At 43.2% G+C, this 20,561-nt stretch overlaps 1 protein-coding gene across 2 annotated transcripts in view; it reads right to left on the bottom strand.

The window, feature by feature from the left end:
• Positions 1-18,749, bottom strand: part of lrch1 (leucine-rich repeats and calponin homology (CH) domain containing 1) — a 92,036-nt gene extending 73,287 nt beyond the window's left edge. For both annotated transcript variants that reach the window (XM_084544677.1, XM_084544678.1), the window contains exon 1: positions 18,227-18,749. In XM_084544677.1, the coding sequence (XP_084400803.1) occupies positions 18,227-18,455 (229 nt within the window). In that variant the 5' untranslated portion in view covers positions 18,456-18,749. The remainder of the gene's footprint in view (positions 1-18,226) is intronic.
• Positions 18,750-20,561: the final 1,812 nt, after the last annotated feature.

Below are 20,561 nucleotides of genomic sequence, written 5' to 3'. Positions count from 1 at the left end.
TTGTAGTTTAATATTGAAGACATCGTAATAGCCGGTTTAAGCTTCGCCCAGACCCAACGCAGACCCGCAAGAGCTGTGATTGGTCCGCTTGGTAGTAGCGTGTTTCCGCTTTAGTATTCCCGGCTGCTTCTTCATCTCCGCAATTTTCAAATTGATTGTTTTGGATGAACAAAGATCAAGGAAAGGTTAACTGAGGAGGTTCGGAGATACAAACATTTGTACGACTCATCTCTGGCAAAAGTTTCATTGCCGCCATTGTTGAAAGAGAAGCAGGAAGTAGAAACAGAAGTTCATCCAACTGGCAAAGAAAGACACAGCGTCAACTAGCGTACAAGTATAAATGGTTCACGCCAGCGTAGGCTACATGTGTAGGCTACGGCGTCTAGTCCCGCAGAAGTAGAAACCGCGCTTTACTGTCGAGGAAGACATATTAAAATAATGTAGTAAACTAAAAAGTAGTAAACAAACCAGAATATTTGTTGTATGTATTCCACGATTAAGTTGTTTTGCACTCCGATCCGATCTTTTAATATTCAGTATCGGCCTGATCCGACCTTAAATAAATAGATTCCTAAAGTCTGTCCTTGTCTTCTCCTAGAGTCGACTGGATTCAGTCCAATAAATCTTTCTGTCAGAGTTAATGTAGTGTGGAGAGGGTAGCTGGTACCTTGGAATCTCTGCTCCAGAAATGCTCTGGTCATCCAACGCTGCCATAAACTCCCTAACCCTCTCTGGAAGATTTTTCTCCTTGACGCTGTCTCCAGGAAACTTTTCTCTTCTTTTAAACAAAATCGTTCAACGTTTGTTGTTGTTGTTTGAGTGAAGCCTTTGCCTGAGTGTATTCTGCATTTTTTTGTTGTGGCGTTGAATCATGGGGGTAGTACTGAATGACAATCTCCTACTGCCACCTCACCAAACATCCACAAAGCTTGCCTCATTTTCCAGAGTGCAGTTCTTCCATTTTGGGTCACCTTCTACCTTCTACCTCATATTCTTTTTGGCAGTTTTGACGCTACCTTTAAAACAGAAGAGGAAGAAGACGTTTTGACGCTACAGGGACGTGGTTTCGGTTTATGGCAGAGCTAAAATAAAAAACAGCAAATGATCAGGCTTTAACCTGAGCTGAAAAGGTGACAAATTGTTTATTACAGAATCAAAGTGGCACCTACAACAATTTCTAGAAGATGTGGACTAAGGTTAGACGATTTTTGTAAAAATTTAAATTTTTCAATTAAAACTACATGTTTTAACCCAGAAATAACAAAAGTCTGTGTGCACTGTAAAAAAACAAACAAAGAAAACACAGGTGCCACATGGACCACCTTTAATTTGGTGTCTCACAAAATAACTCAATACGCTTGAGGTCTACAAAACAGCTTTTGCATTTCAAAAGCAGATTTTTTTTAAAACAATATATTCTAATTCCTGCTTTGTTTAAACCAATGTTTGCTTTCTAGCCAGCTTCCTCCTTCGCTGTCTCTGTTTGCAGAAGGCAGCATTTACCGGCGCCACTAACTATAAATCACCGAAACAGCATGAAAACAGTGTCACCTGCCGAGAACATAGTCTGAAATATACCGCGGTGGCTAGCAAACACTTGCAAAGCCTCTGTGTTGCCTGAAAATATTACAAACCACTATAAAAGACAAAAAAAACAACAGCCGTAAACCTGGAAGTCTGCAGAGAACTGAAAGGTTTCTATGTGAAACCGAGTCTAATGTCTGACTACGTTAAAATTAGAGAAGCAAACCTCCGACAGAGAAGACGAAAACAGTCTTAAAATATCTACTGAACGTTCATTAATATGCATGAAAAATTCCACCACACACAAAGCACAGGCGAACGCACCGGTGCGATTTGAAGTCGCACGTGGGCAGGTGAGGCAGCCAAACGGCGCAGATTGAGTTTACGTCTGAGCAGATTTCACTTCGGGAGACTTAATGCCGCAGCTTCCATCAGTCTGGATGCGGGTTTATTTATGTATGGTGGCATGTGCTTCACGGCGAATCAAGATAAGCCTCGAGGACTCGTATGGAAAGTGTGTGTTGGTCACGGTGAACCAGTTATGGATGTGTGTGTGTTTGTCTGGATGCCAGTATAATGCCAGGAGGATTTAAGTGGGAGATGTGGATGTGTAGGTTTGTGTATGTGTGTGAGTGTGTGTGTGGGGTTTTGGGTTGAATTTGGCCTACATTTAGAGAGATGAGAGACTGCTCTTGATTATTTATTCAAAGGGATTCGGTGTCTGCCAGGACGGACCGAAAAAACGGTTCACTGCAGACTAAGAAAGGCATGATCTCATTTTGTTTCTCTAGCCGAGTTTCACGTGTTGTACATTTATTGCACGACAGGCAACAATAATTAATCACGGTTTTATTGTGCTTATTCATTTTAATGTCACAGGAACTCTTGAACTTCGCTCACACTTGCCAATTTATTAGGTACGCTACTGAAAACAAATGCCTTCTCATAAAACAGTCATGCACTAAATCATAGCTTCTTGGGAGTTACTGTATTCAGCATTTGTTTAAAATTCTGGAGGTTGTGGTTTGGAGAATTATTTAATTGTATTGACATATGTTCCCATTCATTAACTGTGGTAGGGTAAAAACCAGAACACTTTGGTGTTTAATTCAATCCAGTTTAACAGCACCAAAAACTCCATCCAGTTAAATCACCACCTTTCTGACGCTGTCTCAAATTAAACTGAAAATTAGAAGAGTCACGAAGGGGGATTTAGTGCAGGACTGTCGTATTAGAAAGTGACGTCAATGTGACATTTTTAGACGTCTTGCTTTGTCTGAGTCTAAAGATTTCTGTCGGTTTACTATCACCTGTGACAAAGAAAAAACATCAGCTCATAACCAAAGAATAAATATTTTACATTTTTGCTTTAAAAAATGTAACCAAACCAGCAGGAGACAATGAATTTTCAGTTTAATCTGCTACTTTAATTATAACTATAATTAACACTTTGCAGTTGTAGGTCTCCACTAGCCAAGTCGCAGTTTACCCTCTATTCTTGCGTTAGCCAAACTTATGAGGAGACAGGCACCGCCAAGATGGCGACAACCAGGGACAAAACACTGAGCTTCAAAACCCCTTTAAAGGAAAACTGTGGGTGTTTCCCAAACACTGGTGTCTTAAGGCTGTTACAGAAATTCGTCATCGCTCCGAGGGCTGTGAGAACAAAATTCGTTCGGGAGTTCTCGCAGCTTGTTCTCGACGCATCAACCGGGCAGACCTTTTTTCTCACAGGGTGTCCCGCAACTATTCTGAGATTGGTCAGAAACTGGAAATGGGCGTGGTTAATGCAGAAAAGAGGAAATGCTAGCAGCTTCTCTCATGCCAGATGCTAATATTCGCAGTGTGACCGCTAATCTCTCCAGGGTAGAGATCGTCATACTGTGTGTCGGTACATGCTGAACGAACGCCGTTATCCGATGGACACGGTCGTCAAAGCGACTGGCCGACATCTAAAAATAATAAGGACACTGCCTCTCGTCGTCCATCTGTCGCAGTGGGACGGGCCTATGAGGACTTTCCCGGAGCACAAACTTTGTTCTTGCGCACCTCGAGAACAAGAACAAATTTCTCCCCTCTCACGGAGCATGCAACAAGCTTAACCGACGTGCTGAAGGAGGACATGAAGGTTTACATGACTGCAGTGAAGTCTGTTCTGTGGCCTGTAGTGTGTTTGTACAGCTTCGGCTTCAAAGCGATGACGTGATCCGTGCGGCGGCAGATCAGAAAGACTGGTAGGAAAAAAAGAAAGACCTTATTTGGAGACATACACACAAACTTGAATGTGAAAGTGGAGACCTGCTGAGAGAGGGGAGAGCTCAACGGCATGATGCAACGTTTGACATCACCGTCACGGCTGGAGCGTGTAAAGTGATGTGGCAGCCTGCGGTCGCAGTCTGACTCACTGGTGTCACGTATCAGAAGCAAAGACCACTTCCTGCTGAGCTCGGTGATCAAGTGTCCCGCGGCAAAGTCATGACCTCCTCTGATCTAGGGACCTTTGATCAACAGTTTTTTGTCGTAATCACAGTTGTTTCGTCTTGGCTGATGCCTTTTGTGTCATGGGATCACTGGCTTGACGAAACAATCCTGTGTCATTGTCCAATTAATAGCATTAAAGTGTGTTATGCAAAGCTTTGACGGCACACGGCAGTTAGCTCAGTTGCCATCCTACAGATACTTTAACTAATAATATTTTCCCATGCATGCTTCTGGTGGCTGCTTTTTGATAACTTTTAAGCACCTTTAGCTGAGTCAGTGGACTTAGCATTTCTTTTAGAGGCTCTGAAAGCTGAGTGAATATTTGACTTTTAATTCGCCAACATGATTCTGAATTCATGATGCTCCAAACTGCTGCATGTGCAGGGTTTCCCACGCAACGTTAATACTACGGCGGCCCGACAGGGTCTAATTTACTCCGCTATGGTTTCACAACGAATCGGAAATATTTTTGCACGTCTCAAACAACACCGTGGTGGGCGTTGTGTTGACTGAACCGTCTGCAAAGCTGTTCTTGGAAGCTGTTTGAAAGGGGCAACGTTCAAACAAACACTTGGCCGGGACAAATCATCCCTCTATTAACGTCTAAACACAACAATAACCTACTTTGAAAGAGCTAGCAAGCGGTCAGTGTAGCCAGCTATGCAGTTAGCACGTCGGTAGATGCCATCTTTAAAATGTAGGCAACCTGTGAATCAGCCACGACCACAAAGCCTAAAGCATGATGAACTGTTGCGTCAGCTCACAAATTTCACAAATATCCAGCTGCATCACAAGCTAACTGTGTTCACACATTGTTTTATCTATTTGACCTTTTCATGTTATCCAGCAAGTGAACAAAAACAGCCAAATGTTGTGTATATAGACGTGAGCATGTTTGCTGGTTGGTGTTAGCATGTAGCTCAAAGCACCATCAATGTACAGCCTCACAGAGCTGCTACCATGGTTGGCGTTAGCATGTAGCTCAAAGCACCGTCAATGTACAGCCTCACAGAGCTGCTACCATGGCTGGTGTTAGCATGTAGCTTAAAGCACCATCAATGTACAGCCTCACAGAGCTGCTAGCATGGTTGGCGTTAGCATGTAGCTCAACGCACCATCAATGTACAGCCTCACAGAGCTGCTATCATGGTTGGTGTTAGCGTGTAGCTCAAAGCACCATCAATGTACAGCCTCACAGAGCTGCTACCATGGTTGGCGTTAGCATGTAGCTCAAAGCACCATCAATGTACAGCCTCACAGAGCTGCTACCATGGTTGGCGTTAGCATGTAGCTCAAAGCACCATCAATGTACAGCCTCACAGAGCTGCTACCATGGCTGGCATTAGCATGTAGCTCAAAGCACCGTCAATGTACACCTCACAGGGCTGCTACCATGGTTGGCGTTAGCATGTAGCTCAAAGCACCGTCAATGTACAGCCTCACAGAGCTGCTACCACGGTTGCCGTTAGCATGTAGCTCAAAGCACCATCAATGTACAGCCTCAAAGAGCTGCTACCGTGGTTGTTCTGGTCTTGTGCAAAGTGCGTCTACCATTCGAGCATTAAAAGTGATCCCGTGTGACTTTCCGGCTTCAACAGCTCGATGAAAAACTGTTTGGTAGCCACGAGGCAGCGGCGCCAGCTGTTGGTCAGCACAGCTGTAGCTTCACTTTCTTGTAGAGAGGAGGGGAGATCCTTGGTTTCCTTGACAGGAAAAGATCTGGGCTTTTGACTCCAGAAAACAATGAGGCGGGGAGCGGTCACTTCCTGGCTCTGTGCTGGTGAGAGAGCACCGCCATCTTGGCCTTTATAGTGAGACATTTCAGTGTCAACAGAGGCAATCGCAAGTTGTCTTCTGCTCATTGTAGTCTCTTATTCACCACTGGAAGTAATGTAAAGCCTTTGATTTGGCCCAAGCTAGTCGGACAGAGGCCATTTTAACAATTTCTAAAACATTGCCTTATGACTCTTGACAACTTCAGCTAAACCTGACGTGGTAAACTGAAGTAGCTATATCATTTTTGGCCTTAATTTTGTTGCATAATAAATCTACTAATGTGAATCAATATAAGTAAATATTATTAAAATCTGATATAGATTTCTTGATTACTGAATAAACAGTTTTATGGTTTGGACAGTCAAACAAGCTAAAGATCATCAGTTTGATTTCACAAAAGACAAAAGTAGCAAAGAAGAATCTGGTACTAAAAATCTGATGATTACTCTAAGACCAAAACAGACGTCAACTGACTTGATAACGACCAACCAGAGCATCATCTGTGCTCTGTCCTGTACTCTACTTGACGTTACAATAAAGTAGTCTGCACTAATCCAGACGGACGGGAGTCGACCTTCACCTTGTCCCGTTTGATTCTGTCCACTTTGCTCTGCCTCTGTTCTTCATTCGGTCCGTCTGGCTGGCGCCTCCGTAACTGTTCGTTCCTCTGAGAGAAAAACCATTAACCGCTCCATTAACTGCTTCTTTAACTGCTTCATCCACTATGCATGAGGCGCTGGCCCTCCCCCTTAAAGCCCTCTTCGAACTAATCAATATCAAGAGGCTTGAGGTGAAGATCAAGGTGAGGGCTGATGTTAAAGCGAGAATTCATGAGGTGAAAGGTCGGGGGGGGGGGGGGGGGGGGGGGTCAGATGAGTGAGATCGGCGTCAATGAATAGCAATGTGAAAGTGTGCACTAATTTATGGGTGCTGCTGTCCTCTTAGATTTACACCAATCAGGCATAACATTATGACCACTTTCCTAATATTGTGTAGGTCTCTCCTTTGGTGAATCATCAGAGAATGGACATGGGCCTTCTGAGGGTGTTTCTTTTGCGTGTGTGTCTGTGTCAGGCTGCATCCTGCTGGGGATGGCTGCTGCCATCAAGGAGTGTCATTGCTATGGGGTGGGGGTGCCTGGTCTGGTCTAGGTGGGTGCTACATGTCTAAGTAACATCCACACCAATGAATGCCAGGTCCAGAAGTTTCCCAGCAGATCATTTAATTGTCACAAGATGGTCAATGTTTTTCACTTCTCCTGTCCGTGGTCATAATGTTGTGGCTGATCGGTGTATATAACAAGGGCTGTGTGTGTGTGTGAGATGTGAGAGAGGGTGTGCGTTTCCGTGTCAGCTGTCATTACGTTCAGGTGTGGCGGGAACACTCAGCGGATAGACCCTCCTCTCACCCCAACACATTCCTGGAAATCCACAGCTTCCTCTGTGTGTGTGTGCGCGAGTGTGAGAGAGTGTGTGTGTGTGTGTGTGTGTGGTAAATGAAAAGGAAGGAAGAGCAGTGAGGTAGAGGAAGGGAGGCTCGGAAACTCGCAGGAGGTAAATCATGCTTCGGCGCACATTATGTATCCGTCCACACGCATTAAGGACACATTCTGCTCAGGTCTCAAATCATCTCTCAAACGTGTCTTGCTCCCTTCCTGCATCTCTGCTGCACAGTAAATTACTTCTGGCAAGAAACGGCTGCAAGAAAAAAAAAAAAGAATTGCTTCATTCTGACCTCCTGCAGCATCACTTTGAGGCTGGAATGACACTGTCTATATGCGCTATAAATTACAAGATAATCTTTATGCAATCCCAGACTGACTCCCCGATGCTGGGATCAGGACTTGTGGGTTCATTCCATCTGCTGCAGTGTTCCTTGTGCTCCTCGTAGCTGATGACGACTTCTCTGCGACTCCAGATTTACGCCGTCGACAAAAATGCATCTCCCGATAAATGTAAGTATTCGTTGCGGCAAGGCGAACCTCAACCTCAGTCCGATATGCATTTCCTTTAGGGGTGCACTGAAAATTTTCGGTGCATCCCTAATTTCCTTGTCTCTGCGCGGTCGGACAAGAACCGAAAACTCTCACCATCCACTCTTCTCCTCGGTGTTTCAGGGATTTCACTAACTGTAACCGTTGTTCAACATTTATTAGCTCTAACTCGACTACGACAAAGACTACTGACCATTATGAAAAATGTATTTCTCAACTGAAACCCAGCACGAAAGATCTGACTACAAGCATCTCATCAAGGACATGTTTGCACTGGAGATGCTCAGTATTCTAGGCAAAAATAATCATGCACTAATCACAGAAGCACATGATATCAAATGACCTACTGACTTCTCAATATATAGTTATTGGCTGCATGCTGATTCAGAAATTTAACAGTTTAACAACTTAATTTAGCGACGTTGCAGCTGTTGAGTTGCTGAGTTTGCAAGGACGTAACTGCACAGGAGGCCAGCACCATAGTTTGCAATCGAGGGTGCTCCCATCAAGTGGACGGCAATCGTTATCGGCCGGTATTCCGCGTAATTAATTTGCTCAGCCTCCTCTATGACGACAGAACAGAAACGCCCTTTTAAATGAAGGAGGAATCGTGAGATAATTTCCTAGTACACGCTTAGAGAGAGACGTCACCCAGACCCAGATGGTCTGCTTCGCAATGTCCTAGGCACTGGACTGCAGCAGTACTGGCCCTGGGCCCCCGGAGAAAGTACAACCAACTTGCATGCTGGGTACGCTGACGTCAGCGGTCGAGCATCGTCACAGATGAACATCTACTTATAGAGCTCCGGGCGTGACGTGACTTTTTTTGTTGACGCCGCCATATTGGCTTGAATGGCGCCAGCGCTAATTTCAGGCCGTCAGAGTTTACTGTGCACTTTAAACAGATAGAAATTGACCAGTACAAGGCAACTTTCCTTGGTCCTACTCCGGAGAGTCACTGAAAGCATACATTGAAGAATTTTTCTGAGGATAGAACGATTTTCCCTTTGCTTGTCCCAGACTATTCGGGCATCCCAGGGCACAACAGCTGTCGACCATTTTTGGATGTAACTGGTACAAGGACAAGTTAGTCAGCTGCTCGCAGTTGTCGATCGAATAGTAATTCGAAAAGCACGATTTCTTGCCGATATGGTGGCGTTGCGATTGCCGGCGCAGGGTGACGTCAACTACCGGAGCTCTATTGAAGGCAGTCGTACCTCAAAGTGGACAACGTCAGGACAACAAAAGACCCAAGCAGCACAAGGCTAGCTCAAAAGCTAATACTGTAGAAGAGAGGAACACTGGTTTTCGTTCTTTCCATCAGCCTACTGGAATTTAATTCAGGAGTAATTCAATAAAGACTCTCTCTTTGTTCTTCTTATCAACCTACTAGAATTTATTTTCGTCGCTTCGGTATAACTTCATTTATTTTCCAAACACACTGTTCGGTGCATATTCGACTTCTTTTCTATTTTTTTGATGAACATGTACGCTCTGACTGATGTTGTGCATAAAAATCACATTACGGTGATTTGTATCCGCTTTGGCAACACTCCTTGCACATAAATGAGTCAAAGTAAGTATTTTATTGAAGCGGCTTCAGGTAGATGCTGCGATTGGTAATGGGCAATAGCCTTTCCCGCAATCGGTCATCAGTGATCGGCTGCAAAAACGGTTTTTGTTTTTGTTTAAAAAAAACGGTAACACTGCAGAAATGCGTATTGTCTGGAGCTGGGAGCGTGGTGGGAAGCAGGCTGCTAAACGCCGCAGCACATGCACACTGTCGACGGCGCTGCCGATTCCTGCACCGCACAACAGAACTGAACGCAGCCGGCGCAGAGCAGAAAGTAAAGGTGTTGATGGCTCTGAAACCGATGATGCTCCCACGCTGGAATACACACAAGCGGAGCCAAGCATTAATCTGACACTACCTCAAAAATGTTTAAATCTCCTCTTCTGTGAGGATATCCAAACACTCTCCTGTTCCCGCTCCTCGTTCGTGAAGAGGAGTATTTTTTTTTTTAGATGGGTCAAAGACGTCATCAAAATTTAGCAACAGGAATAGATTTACCAGAAACCAAAACACTGAGGCTTCAATTGACTATCTGATAGTTTCCTTGCATATAAAAATAAATATCTGCTATGCAAAATCTGAATGCAAATACAATACAGCAAAACCTGGGTTCCGGGGAAACTAGTGTGCATGCAATATCCATGACGGATGAATTGATAAATGTCCTACATAAGAAATAATCATCAGTTTGAGCTCATGTCTCTTCACGGACTCATCTTTAAGTCCGGGCATTTCTCCAGAGAATAATTATGAATACCCGCCACCATGTTTAGAAGAGTATTTAAGATACAAGGTCTGCAGAAAACAAAGAATATTCCTTTAAAATACCATTAAAACCTCACACATTAGTGGCTAAAGGGCAAAACACCAAACACCCGGTCACGGTTTGACAGTTGTTGTTGATACTATCATATGTGAGAGCAAGACTGACCGGTTTGGAAATCACCTTCTCTCACATTTCTGTTTCTTGAAGGAAAGTGATACCATCGACCTTGGAAGCAAAAAAGTCCCCAACAACTCCAAGCGCTCAGTGCCTCCCTCGACTGTTACCATCCGTCATTAAACCTGTCCATTATTACGATATAACCACATTCATAGCTGGTTACAAACCTCCGCTTGGTTTCTCCTTTGGCTGCCTCTCAAATACCACCGGCTTCACAATTTACAACAACCAGCAGCATTACTACCTTTCTGTTTACAACCACTATCAACGTTACCTAAGCACTCTAAGAGTCTGTAAATGTGCTCCGTTAGCCAAATGTTTAATCTCTCTCTCTGCAGAGCCTGCGGGGGTGTGGATGCCAGCAGCTACAGTTCGTTGACATTCAAAACATCAGCAAATAACAAGATATCACATTAAGCTGCCATGGACAGAAAATGTTTTAAAAGGTCAGCTTCATTTCTATAAGTTAAAAAACAAAAAAAGGAAAAAGATTTTTTTCGAAGGAAACTTGACGGCTGCAAGGACACACCCATGAGCCACAAAGTTTATGTTCTTCCCCAATACTGGAGGCTCTTGTTGGGTTTGTGTTCTAGACAAGAACTTAAAAGACTCCCTTGAATAGAGTTGGAAGAAATATAAAACTAAACCATGGAGACTTCCATGAATGTTGCACTCGTTGGTCCTTGTTAAGATCTTTGACTGTATAAACTGAAACAAAACTTATCCCAAAAAAATACACCTGAACATGCATCAACGTTATATTAACTACCTAAAATGACGGAAACAATCCTTGAAAAAAAAAATTATTTGACGTGTATTTTAGTGTTTTAGTTTGGCCCAAGTCCCACCCACTAACATGGAGGGGGTGGAGCTTATGACCTATACTGCAGCCAGCCACCAGGGGGAGCTCTACTCGCTTTGGCTTCACTTTTGAGGAACTGTTCCGCCATCCGTATTTATACCGTCTGGTTCAGAACTTTCATTAACATCCGACCTGGGCAATTCGATCGCAAGTGGCCAATTTAAAGTAGATTAAGGCTCCACACGTGTCCCCCAGCCAGCACTCATAAACACAGTGCATTTTATTTATCCAAATAAACACTGATATTCTAATAGCTGTTGACTCTGGATGGGTTGTTGCCTACTGGGGGTTGAACAATGACTTCTCTAATAAAAACACAGTAGAAAGTAATGTCTCCCAACAATGAAACCTATATTCTCAACCTGAATGCATATTGTAGCGTTACACACAAAACAAGCTATGGAGGCTTTTCTGCAAGGTAACTGAAGCTTGAAAACGGGCTACTGTCATAAACACCATCAGTCTGACACTTTTAATAAGTGGGAGTTTGCAGGGAAACTTCCGTCTGGTGTGTTCACTGACATCAAGGACAAAAAACACGCTCTACAACCACAGCAACAGTGTCAACTAATAGAACACAACAGAACTGAACATAAACACACAGATATGTATCTACATTGGCACTGTCAGTAGCGTTTAACAGTACCTCACAGCCTGTTGTAAGATAGGATAATGTAGCCGGAATATAAAAAAATTAAAATTAAAAATACCTACGTACTACCTACCACTGTATAAGAACCACATAGCCATTTGTTGTGTGACTTGGGGAAGTGATACATATTGTGGAACAAATTGTAGAGTCTTTCTCACTCACTGAAGGCACAGACGTTAGATTATTATTTATGTATCTCCGCCCTAAAGTTATTTTAGAGACCTGCACAAAGCTTTCTTACACACCATAATCTCACTGCTGTGCTGTTTGAAGCAGACCATTCTCAGGTAATAAAGATAGAGACACTGGCGATTATTGAAAGAAAAACAGGGCTCTGTCTACATCAACATAATCACATCAATAATTAACCGCACGCTGATTCGTTTTTAATAATTCTTGCTTAGATTTATTTATTATTTAGTTAGCTACAAGGACGGGATACTTTAGAAGTCTCTCATTACCAATGAAGAGGCGAGCATTTATAATAGTGGTTGTGTTTTTTTTTCTGAACGAATGTGGTCAGCCATTTTCAAGTGTCAGACCATTGGTAAGTGTCAGTGACCCTAGATGGAACGCTAGCTCTTCCGGTAACCGGGACTTTCTCCATCTTTCACACAGGCCTTCGTTGCCGTTGATTCCTTGACGTTAGTTTGTTGTGTCCGTTCCTTAAATCACACTCAACACCGTCTTTCCTTATCAACTGATGCCGACTAAATATTTTCTAGGTACAAACTTCAAGTTTAAAAAGGTTATTCATTAATTTCTGATCATATTAAAATATATTATTATGAGAAAATGTCTGTGTAAATGATTGATGGTGGAAGTTGTGTTTATGCTTAGTGGTAAGTTAAAGGATTAATGGGTTATTCAGAAAATGACCTATGCATTGCAATCCAGTGACACAAATGTGCACTTCAATCAAAGCCACTAACGGTTCTATTACTTGATAATTTATGAAGTATTAACAAAAAGGATTGTGAAACCCAACGATGGCAGAAAAGGCTTTAACTTTTCCCTGATTCTAAAAAGTTGCCTTTTCCTTTCAGTGTCGCCCATCAGAGCAACTGAGAACACTACAAACACTGGTTCTTTTCCAACAGAAACCCACTTCTTGGTTACGAGAATGCGTTTGTGGGAGGACGGTTTGAGGAAACCAGCTCCAGTTGTGTGTTTCACTACAAGCCTGGGCTTGTGTGGCTGCCGATATGAAACCAGGCAGCGCGAGCTCCGGCATGTGTGTGTGTCTGATGAGCTGCCGCTGCTGTGCACATTTGAGCAGATTTCTATGCAGCATGTGTGCATGAGCGTGTCCACCTCATCCGTCACGGTGACTCACTCCGCTCTTTCTTGGCTAATTTCATTTCACGGGTGTTAATCAAAGTCGTCGTGTGATCAGAGATGACTCCATCTTCACCGGACGGACCGTCAGAGAGTTTCATTCCAAAGCGTTCTCGGCAGGTTCATCATATTTCTTCGGGTTCTTTTGCCCGGTGCCATCTGAACATGCAACAGCACGCCTGTAAGCTCACCGTCCGCATAGAACGATTCCATCTGAAATCGCTTGTTGTTTGTTCAGACTTGATGCTCAGCTGGTTAAGAGGCATCTTGTGATTGTGAGGAAATCCAACCCAGTGAATATAATTCAGAAGTGCATTTATGCACACGCGTGACGTAGCAACAGTAACATATTTGCTATCTGCACATATCACAAGAAGCTTGGGAAATGAAAGACTGTATTAATCTAAATACCAACGTTATCAGCAGAGGACTTTCCTATGATGAATTCAAATTTATAGTAAATCTTAACAAACATCCCCTTCACACAAACTCTCAAAGATGTTGTCTTATATAAATGAAAGAAGAAATGTTGGGCTGAATAACTGAAAATAAAATCTGAACCAATCAATCAAATAGTCCATCAGAAACTGATGAACCTGATGAACCTGGATGATGATTAAAACCAGACTATTTTCCATTAACTGACTATTGTTTCTCTGTGTCATGCTGACATTGCAAGGGTCATACATACGCACCAAACAAACAACAAAGAACTTCCGGCAGCGAAGGCCAACAGTGAGGTAGCCTGTGTCGGAACCAAAAAGTTGCAATCCCGCAAAGAATGCAGCCACATTAGCGGAAATAACTCTTCATACCAGCAGGTGGCAATAGCCTGTGTTCATTCATTATTGAAAAAGGAAAAAGTGAAGAGTAATCATTAGCTAAGAGGCTAGGAAGGCAGTAAGTGCAACAAACGTATTAGCTGGTCTTCACTTCATTCATTTGGAATATCTTTGTCAAAACATTTGTGTATTTGAAAGTTCAGATGAGATGAGGATTAAAAAAAAACGAGAAGAGCTTTCTGTTTGTGCAAGGGATGGGTATCACTACTGATTTTCTGTCTCGTTTCAATTCCGATCTCCTTAGAGAGATTTCTGCTTTAAGACTATTTTACTTAAAACGAAAACTAACGTTGACACCAGACTTGGGAATTGGTGGTATTTCCACAATATTTTACATCTAATTGGCACATCTTGCTTATGATATCCCATCTTTCGAATTAAGATCCTACTTTGCGCTCTTTTGACTTTGTCGTTTTCTAATTTTCACCACTTCTATTTATCTGCTCCTTCATTAGTTTTCTAGGCTGAAAAGAGTGATCTGAGGATCAGCATGAGCTCTGCCCACCTGCATGTCCCGCCATCTCTTTAACATGCTCAGTACAACTAAGTCCAGCCAAATATAAGGTCATCAATGGTCCGACGCCAACCAACATCAAACCATCTGCAAACCATCACCATCCTCAACGATTCAGGGAAAACGAGGAGTTGCACACAATGTCTTATCTCACAAAACATATACAATGCTACATGCAATTAGCAGTGACAAGCAAGACGATGGTGCGGTCCTGATTAGCACCTCTTATGAGGGATCTCTCAGCAATCCGTGCTACACTGGATTAGAGACAAAAATCTTAGCACATAGATCAGAAATTAAGATGAGCCCTGACCCAGATTAGAGATTCTGTGATTAACACACATTTAACACCGTAGCTAAAAAGCAAAGACGAATCCAAGTGCGAACGCTTCTTTTCACCATATAGGTAAATGGCCTAAGCAAAGCAAGAAGAAACAGAAACCACTTTGAAAAATCCAGCAGATAAATATCTGATAAACGATGCCGTAAATCTGTTTTTACTCAGCTTTTACTTAATCCCGCCATGTGTCCTTGAGTGAACGTGATCCACTGCGGTTATGTAAGCCACATTTCTTTTTTAGCGTGCATAAACAAAGTAAGAGAGTGAAGCGCGGCGACGCAGCGTCACCGAGGCATTCCGGTCCGACTGTAACCCACAACAAGTCATTTGCAATGCTCTGATGTGAAATGACTTCATCCACAGAGGCAGAATTTCAGTCTGCGCTGCTTTGGAGAGATTTGGAAAAGAACACATAAACCGCGTCTATTTTTAGAAGCAGCGTCTTTTTTACTTCGGATAAACCATTGAAATCACTGGTGATGGATTTTGCTTGGACTACTTTGTACCTTCTACTGTTTCTCAAGAGCAGGACGTATAAAACCAAAGGCTTTCCGCATGGAGTGGAAAATATGTGAAAACACTGGGTGAAGTGAGCCTTTTTAAGGGTGATACTGCCGCTGACACGACACGACCGGCCTGCAGCCAAGTCATTTCCTGCACATTAAAGCAAATCAGCTTAAACCTCTAAATCTGTACTTATGGATCCATAGCATGCCGGAGGACACAGTGAAGATGAGTCCGTGCACGCGGGGATCACTGGTTTACATGGACAATATTTCTTCAGCCTGAGTGGAACACTTCTGATCAGAGCTTTCCTGTTGAACCTTTCACACAAGAGGAAGATATACAGTATGTGATCACATGTTCCAAAAAACATCAGTTACAATAGGCATTTTTGACCATGTGCAAAGTGGTTCTCTCAGCTGTGGAGGGTCAAATCTGGTCAGAAATATAACAGAAGAAGAAGTTTCTCAGACTTTATCAACAGCACTGAAGACATTCAGTTGAGGGAGACGTCCAAGATGTTTCCTACACTGACGAACACAGGGATTCCGGATCTGCTCATCTTTAGTTTGAACAACCGGTTGTTTTTCTACCTCTGTGTTTCTGTCACACATGGAGACTCGTCCAGATTCCAGCTTGGTTCTTCTTTTCAGAGAGAGAGAATGGATTTATTCCAACCAGAGGGCAATTATCAGATCAAGAGTTTACATGGTTATTAGGAGATCATAGTTTGCCATTGAAGGGATTTTTCAAAGGTTCTGACCATCCCTCTCCCTCTGTTGTGATTGAGGTGGTGCTGTGAGACATTTTTAACGGAATATTAGCCTCCATGTAAATGCAGCAACCGTTGCAAGATGAAAAGCACAACAAAAACCTGCACATAATCCCCATCTGACTGCAAACTGGGCTCAAAATAGAGAAATAAACGGATGCCTCCGTATTGACAAAAGCTGCCAGCTTGAAGCATCAAATCAAGCAGAAATGGAACAGAAGGAGACGTTTCCCCAACTTTACTGACAACCCTGAATTGATTCAATAGTAGAAGATGACCCAAAATGTCTCCATGTCTCCAGTGTTGTTGTCCACCTGGATTCCAGCTTGGTTCATCTTTTCAAACACCTTACGCGGAGCAGAACTCAGAAAGAATGGATTTATTCCAACCAGAGAGATGCCAGCACATCAAGAGTTTACATGGTTATTAGGAGATCAGACTTTCCTATTGAAGGGATTTTCAAAGGTTTTCACCACCCCTCTCAATCTGATCTAACTGAGGTGGTTCCATGAGACATTTTTAATGGAATATTAGTTAAAAAGCAGGCGTCTCAGTATTGACAAAGGCTGCCAGCTGTGGAGCATCAAATCAGGCAGAAACATAACAGAAGAAGAAGAAGAAGATTCCCCAACTTTACTGAAAACCCTGAATTGATTCAATAGTAGAAGATGAAAATGATGTTGCCATGTCTCCAACGTTGCTGTCCACGTGGATTCCGGCTTTGTTCATCTTTTCAAACACCCCACAAGGAGCAGAACATGCTCAGAGAGAATGGATTTATTCCAATAACCAGAGAGAAGCCAGCACATCAAGAGTCTACAAGGTTATTAGGAGATCAGACTTTCCTACTGAAGGGATTTTCAAAGGTTTTCACCACCCCTCTCAATCTGATCAGACCAGTCTGTTCTCAATGAGGTGGTTCAATGAATACTAGTGTCCATGTAAATGCAGCATCCGTTGCAAGATGAAAAGCACAACAAAAACCTGCACAAAATCCCCATCTGACTGCAACCTAGGCTCAAAATACAGTTAAAAAACAGGCGCCTACAAAAGCTGCCGGCTGTGGAGCATCAAATCTGAAAGACGTTTAACAGAAGAAGAAGTTTCCGCAACTTTACCGACAACCCTCAATGAATTCAGTAGAGGAAGGCGACCAAGACGCCTCCACGTTGTCTGCCTTGCTGTCCACACTGGATGCCAGCTCGGTTGACCTTTTCAACAGCCGGTTGTTCTTCCACCTCCATGTTTCTGAAACTCCTCACCTGGCGCTGGTGGAGCAAACTCAGAGAGGACGGATTTACGTGTTCACACCACCCCTCTCGGTCTGATCAGACAAGTTGACTGGTGTCCATGTAAACGCAGCAACCGCTGCAAGATGAAAACAGCGACAAAAACCTGCGCATAATCCCCATCTGACTGCAAATGCCTGACACCTGAGTAGTCCCCTAGGCTGATGGCTGTGGAGCCCCAACTTTATTGACAACCCTGAAACTATTCAATAGAAGAACCAGTTGTTTTTCTACCTCCATGTTTGTGTCTCTCCTGGATACTTGTCACCATAATTGATGGTCCCAGGTGTATGTCCCAACACCTTGACTGTGGGGTCTGTCACAGGCATTCCACTGAAAACACATCTTTCACCACTAATTGTGAGGGACAAGCACGAAAACAGCACAGTAAGAGTGTCTGGGTTGTCCCCGCACTCCATGCCTGTTCACCGCTGGACGTGGATTAAAAGGAAGTGGTGGGGATTTCCACAGAGGGCCCACTCAACTCTCAGGTCCGGTGCCCACTTTCACTGCGGGTCAACAAATCACAGCTCAGCGGGGACACAGTGACCAACGCTTTCAGCTCAGGTGAAGCGGCAGAAGTTGCGCACACGCGTGAAAAAAAAAAAAAAAAAAAAAACAACTGGAGACAAACGCCGGGGTAACGGAAATGCCAGCGCTGTAAATAAAGTGCAGGCTCTACAGAGAGGATCCACGCCGCTGTAACGCGTCAAAGCGTGGGAGGGGAGGGGGGTCGTTACCGCCCAGCACCGGCGTCCCTTTCCCCGGGCTTTATCCCCCCGCAAGCTTTTACCAGGGTGGGATGAACCAGAGAGCCGCCTACCTGCTTCCACCGTGTCCGTCAGGTCGTGGTTGGCGGCTGTCCGGGGGAACTCCTTGAGCTTTCGGGAGCTGAGGTTGAGGGCGCCGCTGGCCGCCGCCTCCTCCAGCGCCCGCTCCAAGCCCCGGTTGGGGGGCAGGTTGGCGCCGCCGAGGTGCGCCTGGATCGACGGAGAAGAACCGAGCTGGGAGAGAGGAGGGCGAGCCGACTCCGGTCCCAACGTCGCCATCATGTTCCGCCTCTCCGCTGCGTGCGTGCGTGTGTGTGTGTGTGTGTGTCGGTTGTATCCGAGAGAAAGAGAGAGAGACAGACAGAGAGACAGAGAGCTTGCGTGGGTTAGCTTGCGTTCAGGCAAACAGCGGGACACCGACTTCCCAGGCGAGCCGAGCCGATCCGTGCCGCGCGCTCACATTACTCCTCGGTTGTCGCCGCCGCGTCTGTCTGCTTGAGTGTCTGCGCGGAGCGTCAAGCGGCAGAGAGGCGAGAGCGGCGCGACATCCGGCGGGAGGCTTTCAAAATAAAAGGTCCTTGCAGAACAATACAGTGGTGGAAGCTGTTTTTATTAATATTTAGTATTTAGAGGTAAAATTTATCTATGCAAAATTCATGAATAGTATAAATGTATTAAAATATACAAAAAAGTGTTCATTTCCAGTGGCGAAGGTTTTTTGGGGGATGTAATTCCAAACTAGAGAACTCTATCATAGGGTAGATAGAAGGGTTCATGTATACAAAATTCAACACAAGAACAAATGCACATTTAGTTTACTTATATACATTCTACCATACTATATTTTTATTTTTTTTACTCTTTTTGCTGACTTTTATTCCTCCTGTCTCTGTGTAATGATGCTACTTGATAACAACTTTCCCAAGGGATAAATAAAGTATCTGTCTATCTATATGCTAACAATATCAAAAGTCAAGGTCAAAGTCTAGGTTCTTGGGGGCCCCATACAAGAATGTAATGCCAAACCAGAGCAATCCATCATAGGGTAGATAGAAGGGGACCCCCAGGTTGAGTTGTGGAGTATTGTCAAGGGCCCTTGACAGTTGCTTGGTTTGTCTGTCCTGACACTGTGTTCCCGTTCATTTTGCATCCCTGTCTTTTCCAGAAGAACGTGCATTATATTACTGGAATTTGATTATTTGTCTGCAATATATATGCACGCACATGGAATATGTCCTCTGCATTTAACCCATTAAAATAAGCGCACTACTACAACATTACCCTAAAAACCTCAATGATACAACTACCTCCTGCTTTTGGTTCTATTTATGGTTTCACATCAAATCAACCACATTTATTCTTGTAAGATTCAACAGGACAATGAATATAAATTGAGCTATAAATCTAAAGTTGTGTGGTTGTTGTCATGGTCAACTACAATGTGGATTTTATTTTGAAGACATGTCACACATGCTTCCGGTCTCACTCACTGCATTTCTTGTGACTCAGTGCAGCTTACTCACTGCAGCTGCGCACTGGATATTGCAGCTCTGAAACAGCAGGGAAGTTGAAGGGGGTTGCCGAAACTTGTTAAACAGCGACATCTGCTGGACAAAATGAATCAAACAAAGTTCACTGGACCCATAAACTAACAATATCTGATGTAAACTTCACATAATAGTCTCTAAGCGCACCAACAATTAACTAAAAAGCACCTAAAGTAAATGTACACACAATATTTAATCTTAGATTTATATTTATATTGCATTATAATCCATAGTGTGTACATCACTTTTTATATTTAGCCCGTAAAGCTGGTGCTAATTTAACAACTCTATATACTGCTGGTCTATGACTTTTCCCCTCAGTGAAAAACATTATATTTTGACTAAGAATAATACTGTATACTGATATAATTAGCATTGCTAAAGGACAACTAGCCAGGCTTAGCATATTAGGAAGGAGTAACTACCACCATTGCCACTTATTTTTTTTATTTTAATTATTCTGTCTTTTTATTTGCTCTCAACTGCCCTCAGTTCATATATCTGACTGTTTTTAAGATTCATTCATTATATTGTAGTTCATATGGATAAAAATGATGCAACATGAAAATGTTGATACTGTGTTTTTAGACCTTTAGATTGTATCAGTATGTTGAAATGTTTTTGTTATTCCATGTCTAACAATCGTATAAGATTTTTAAAAATTGTAAAACAAAATAGTTTGTTAATTTCTAACTGAATATAATGCAACTAACTGAATATAATGCAACTTTCTGTAGGAAAAAAAAGCTACCAATATTGCTCCATTTAGCAACACAAGCAGGACTTTGTGAGCGTTGATGTGGCAATCACAAAGTTTTTAATTGGAAATCGTTATCTGTCA

Source organism: Chelon labrosus (assembly GCF_963514085.1).
Source record: "Chelon labrosus genome assembly, chromosome: 5".
Lineage (NCBI taxonomy): Eukaryota > Metazoa > Chordata > Actinopteri > Mugiliformes > Mugilidae > Chelon > Chelon labrosus.
The sequence above is the reverse complement of the archived record's forward strand: the minus strand, read 5'-3'. Positions and strand labels throughout refer to the sequence as shown.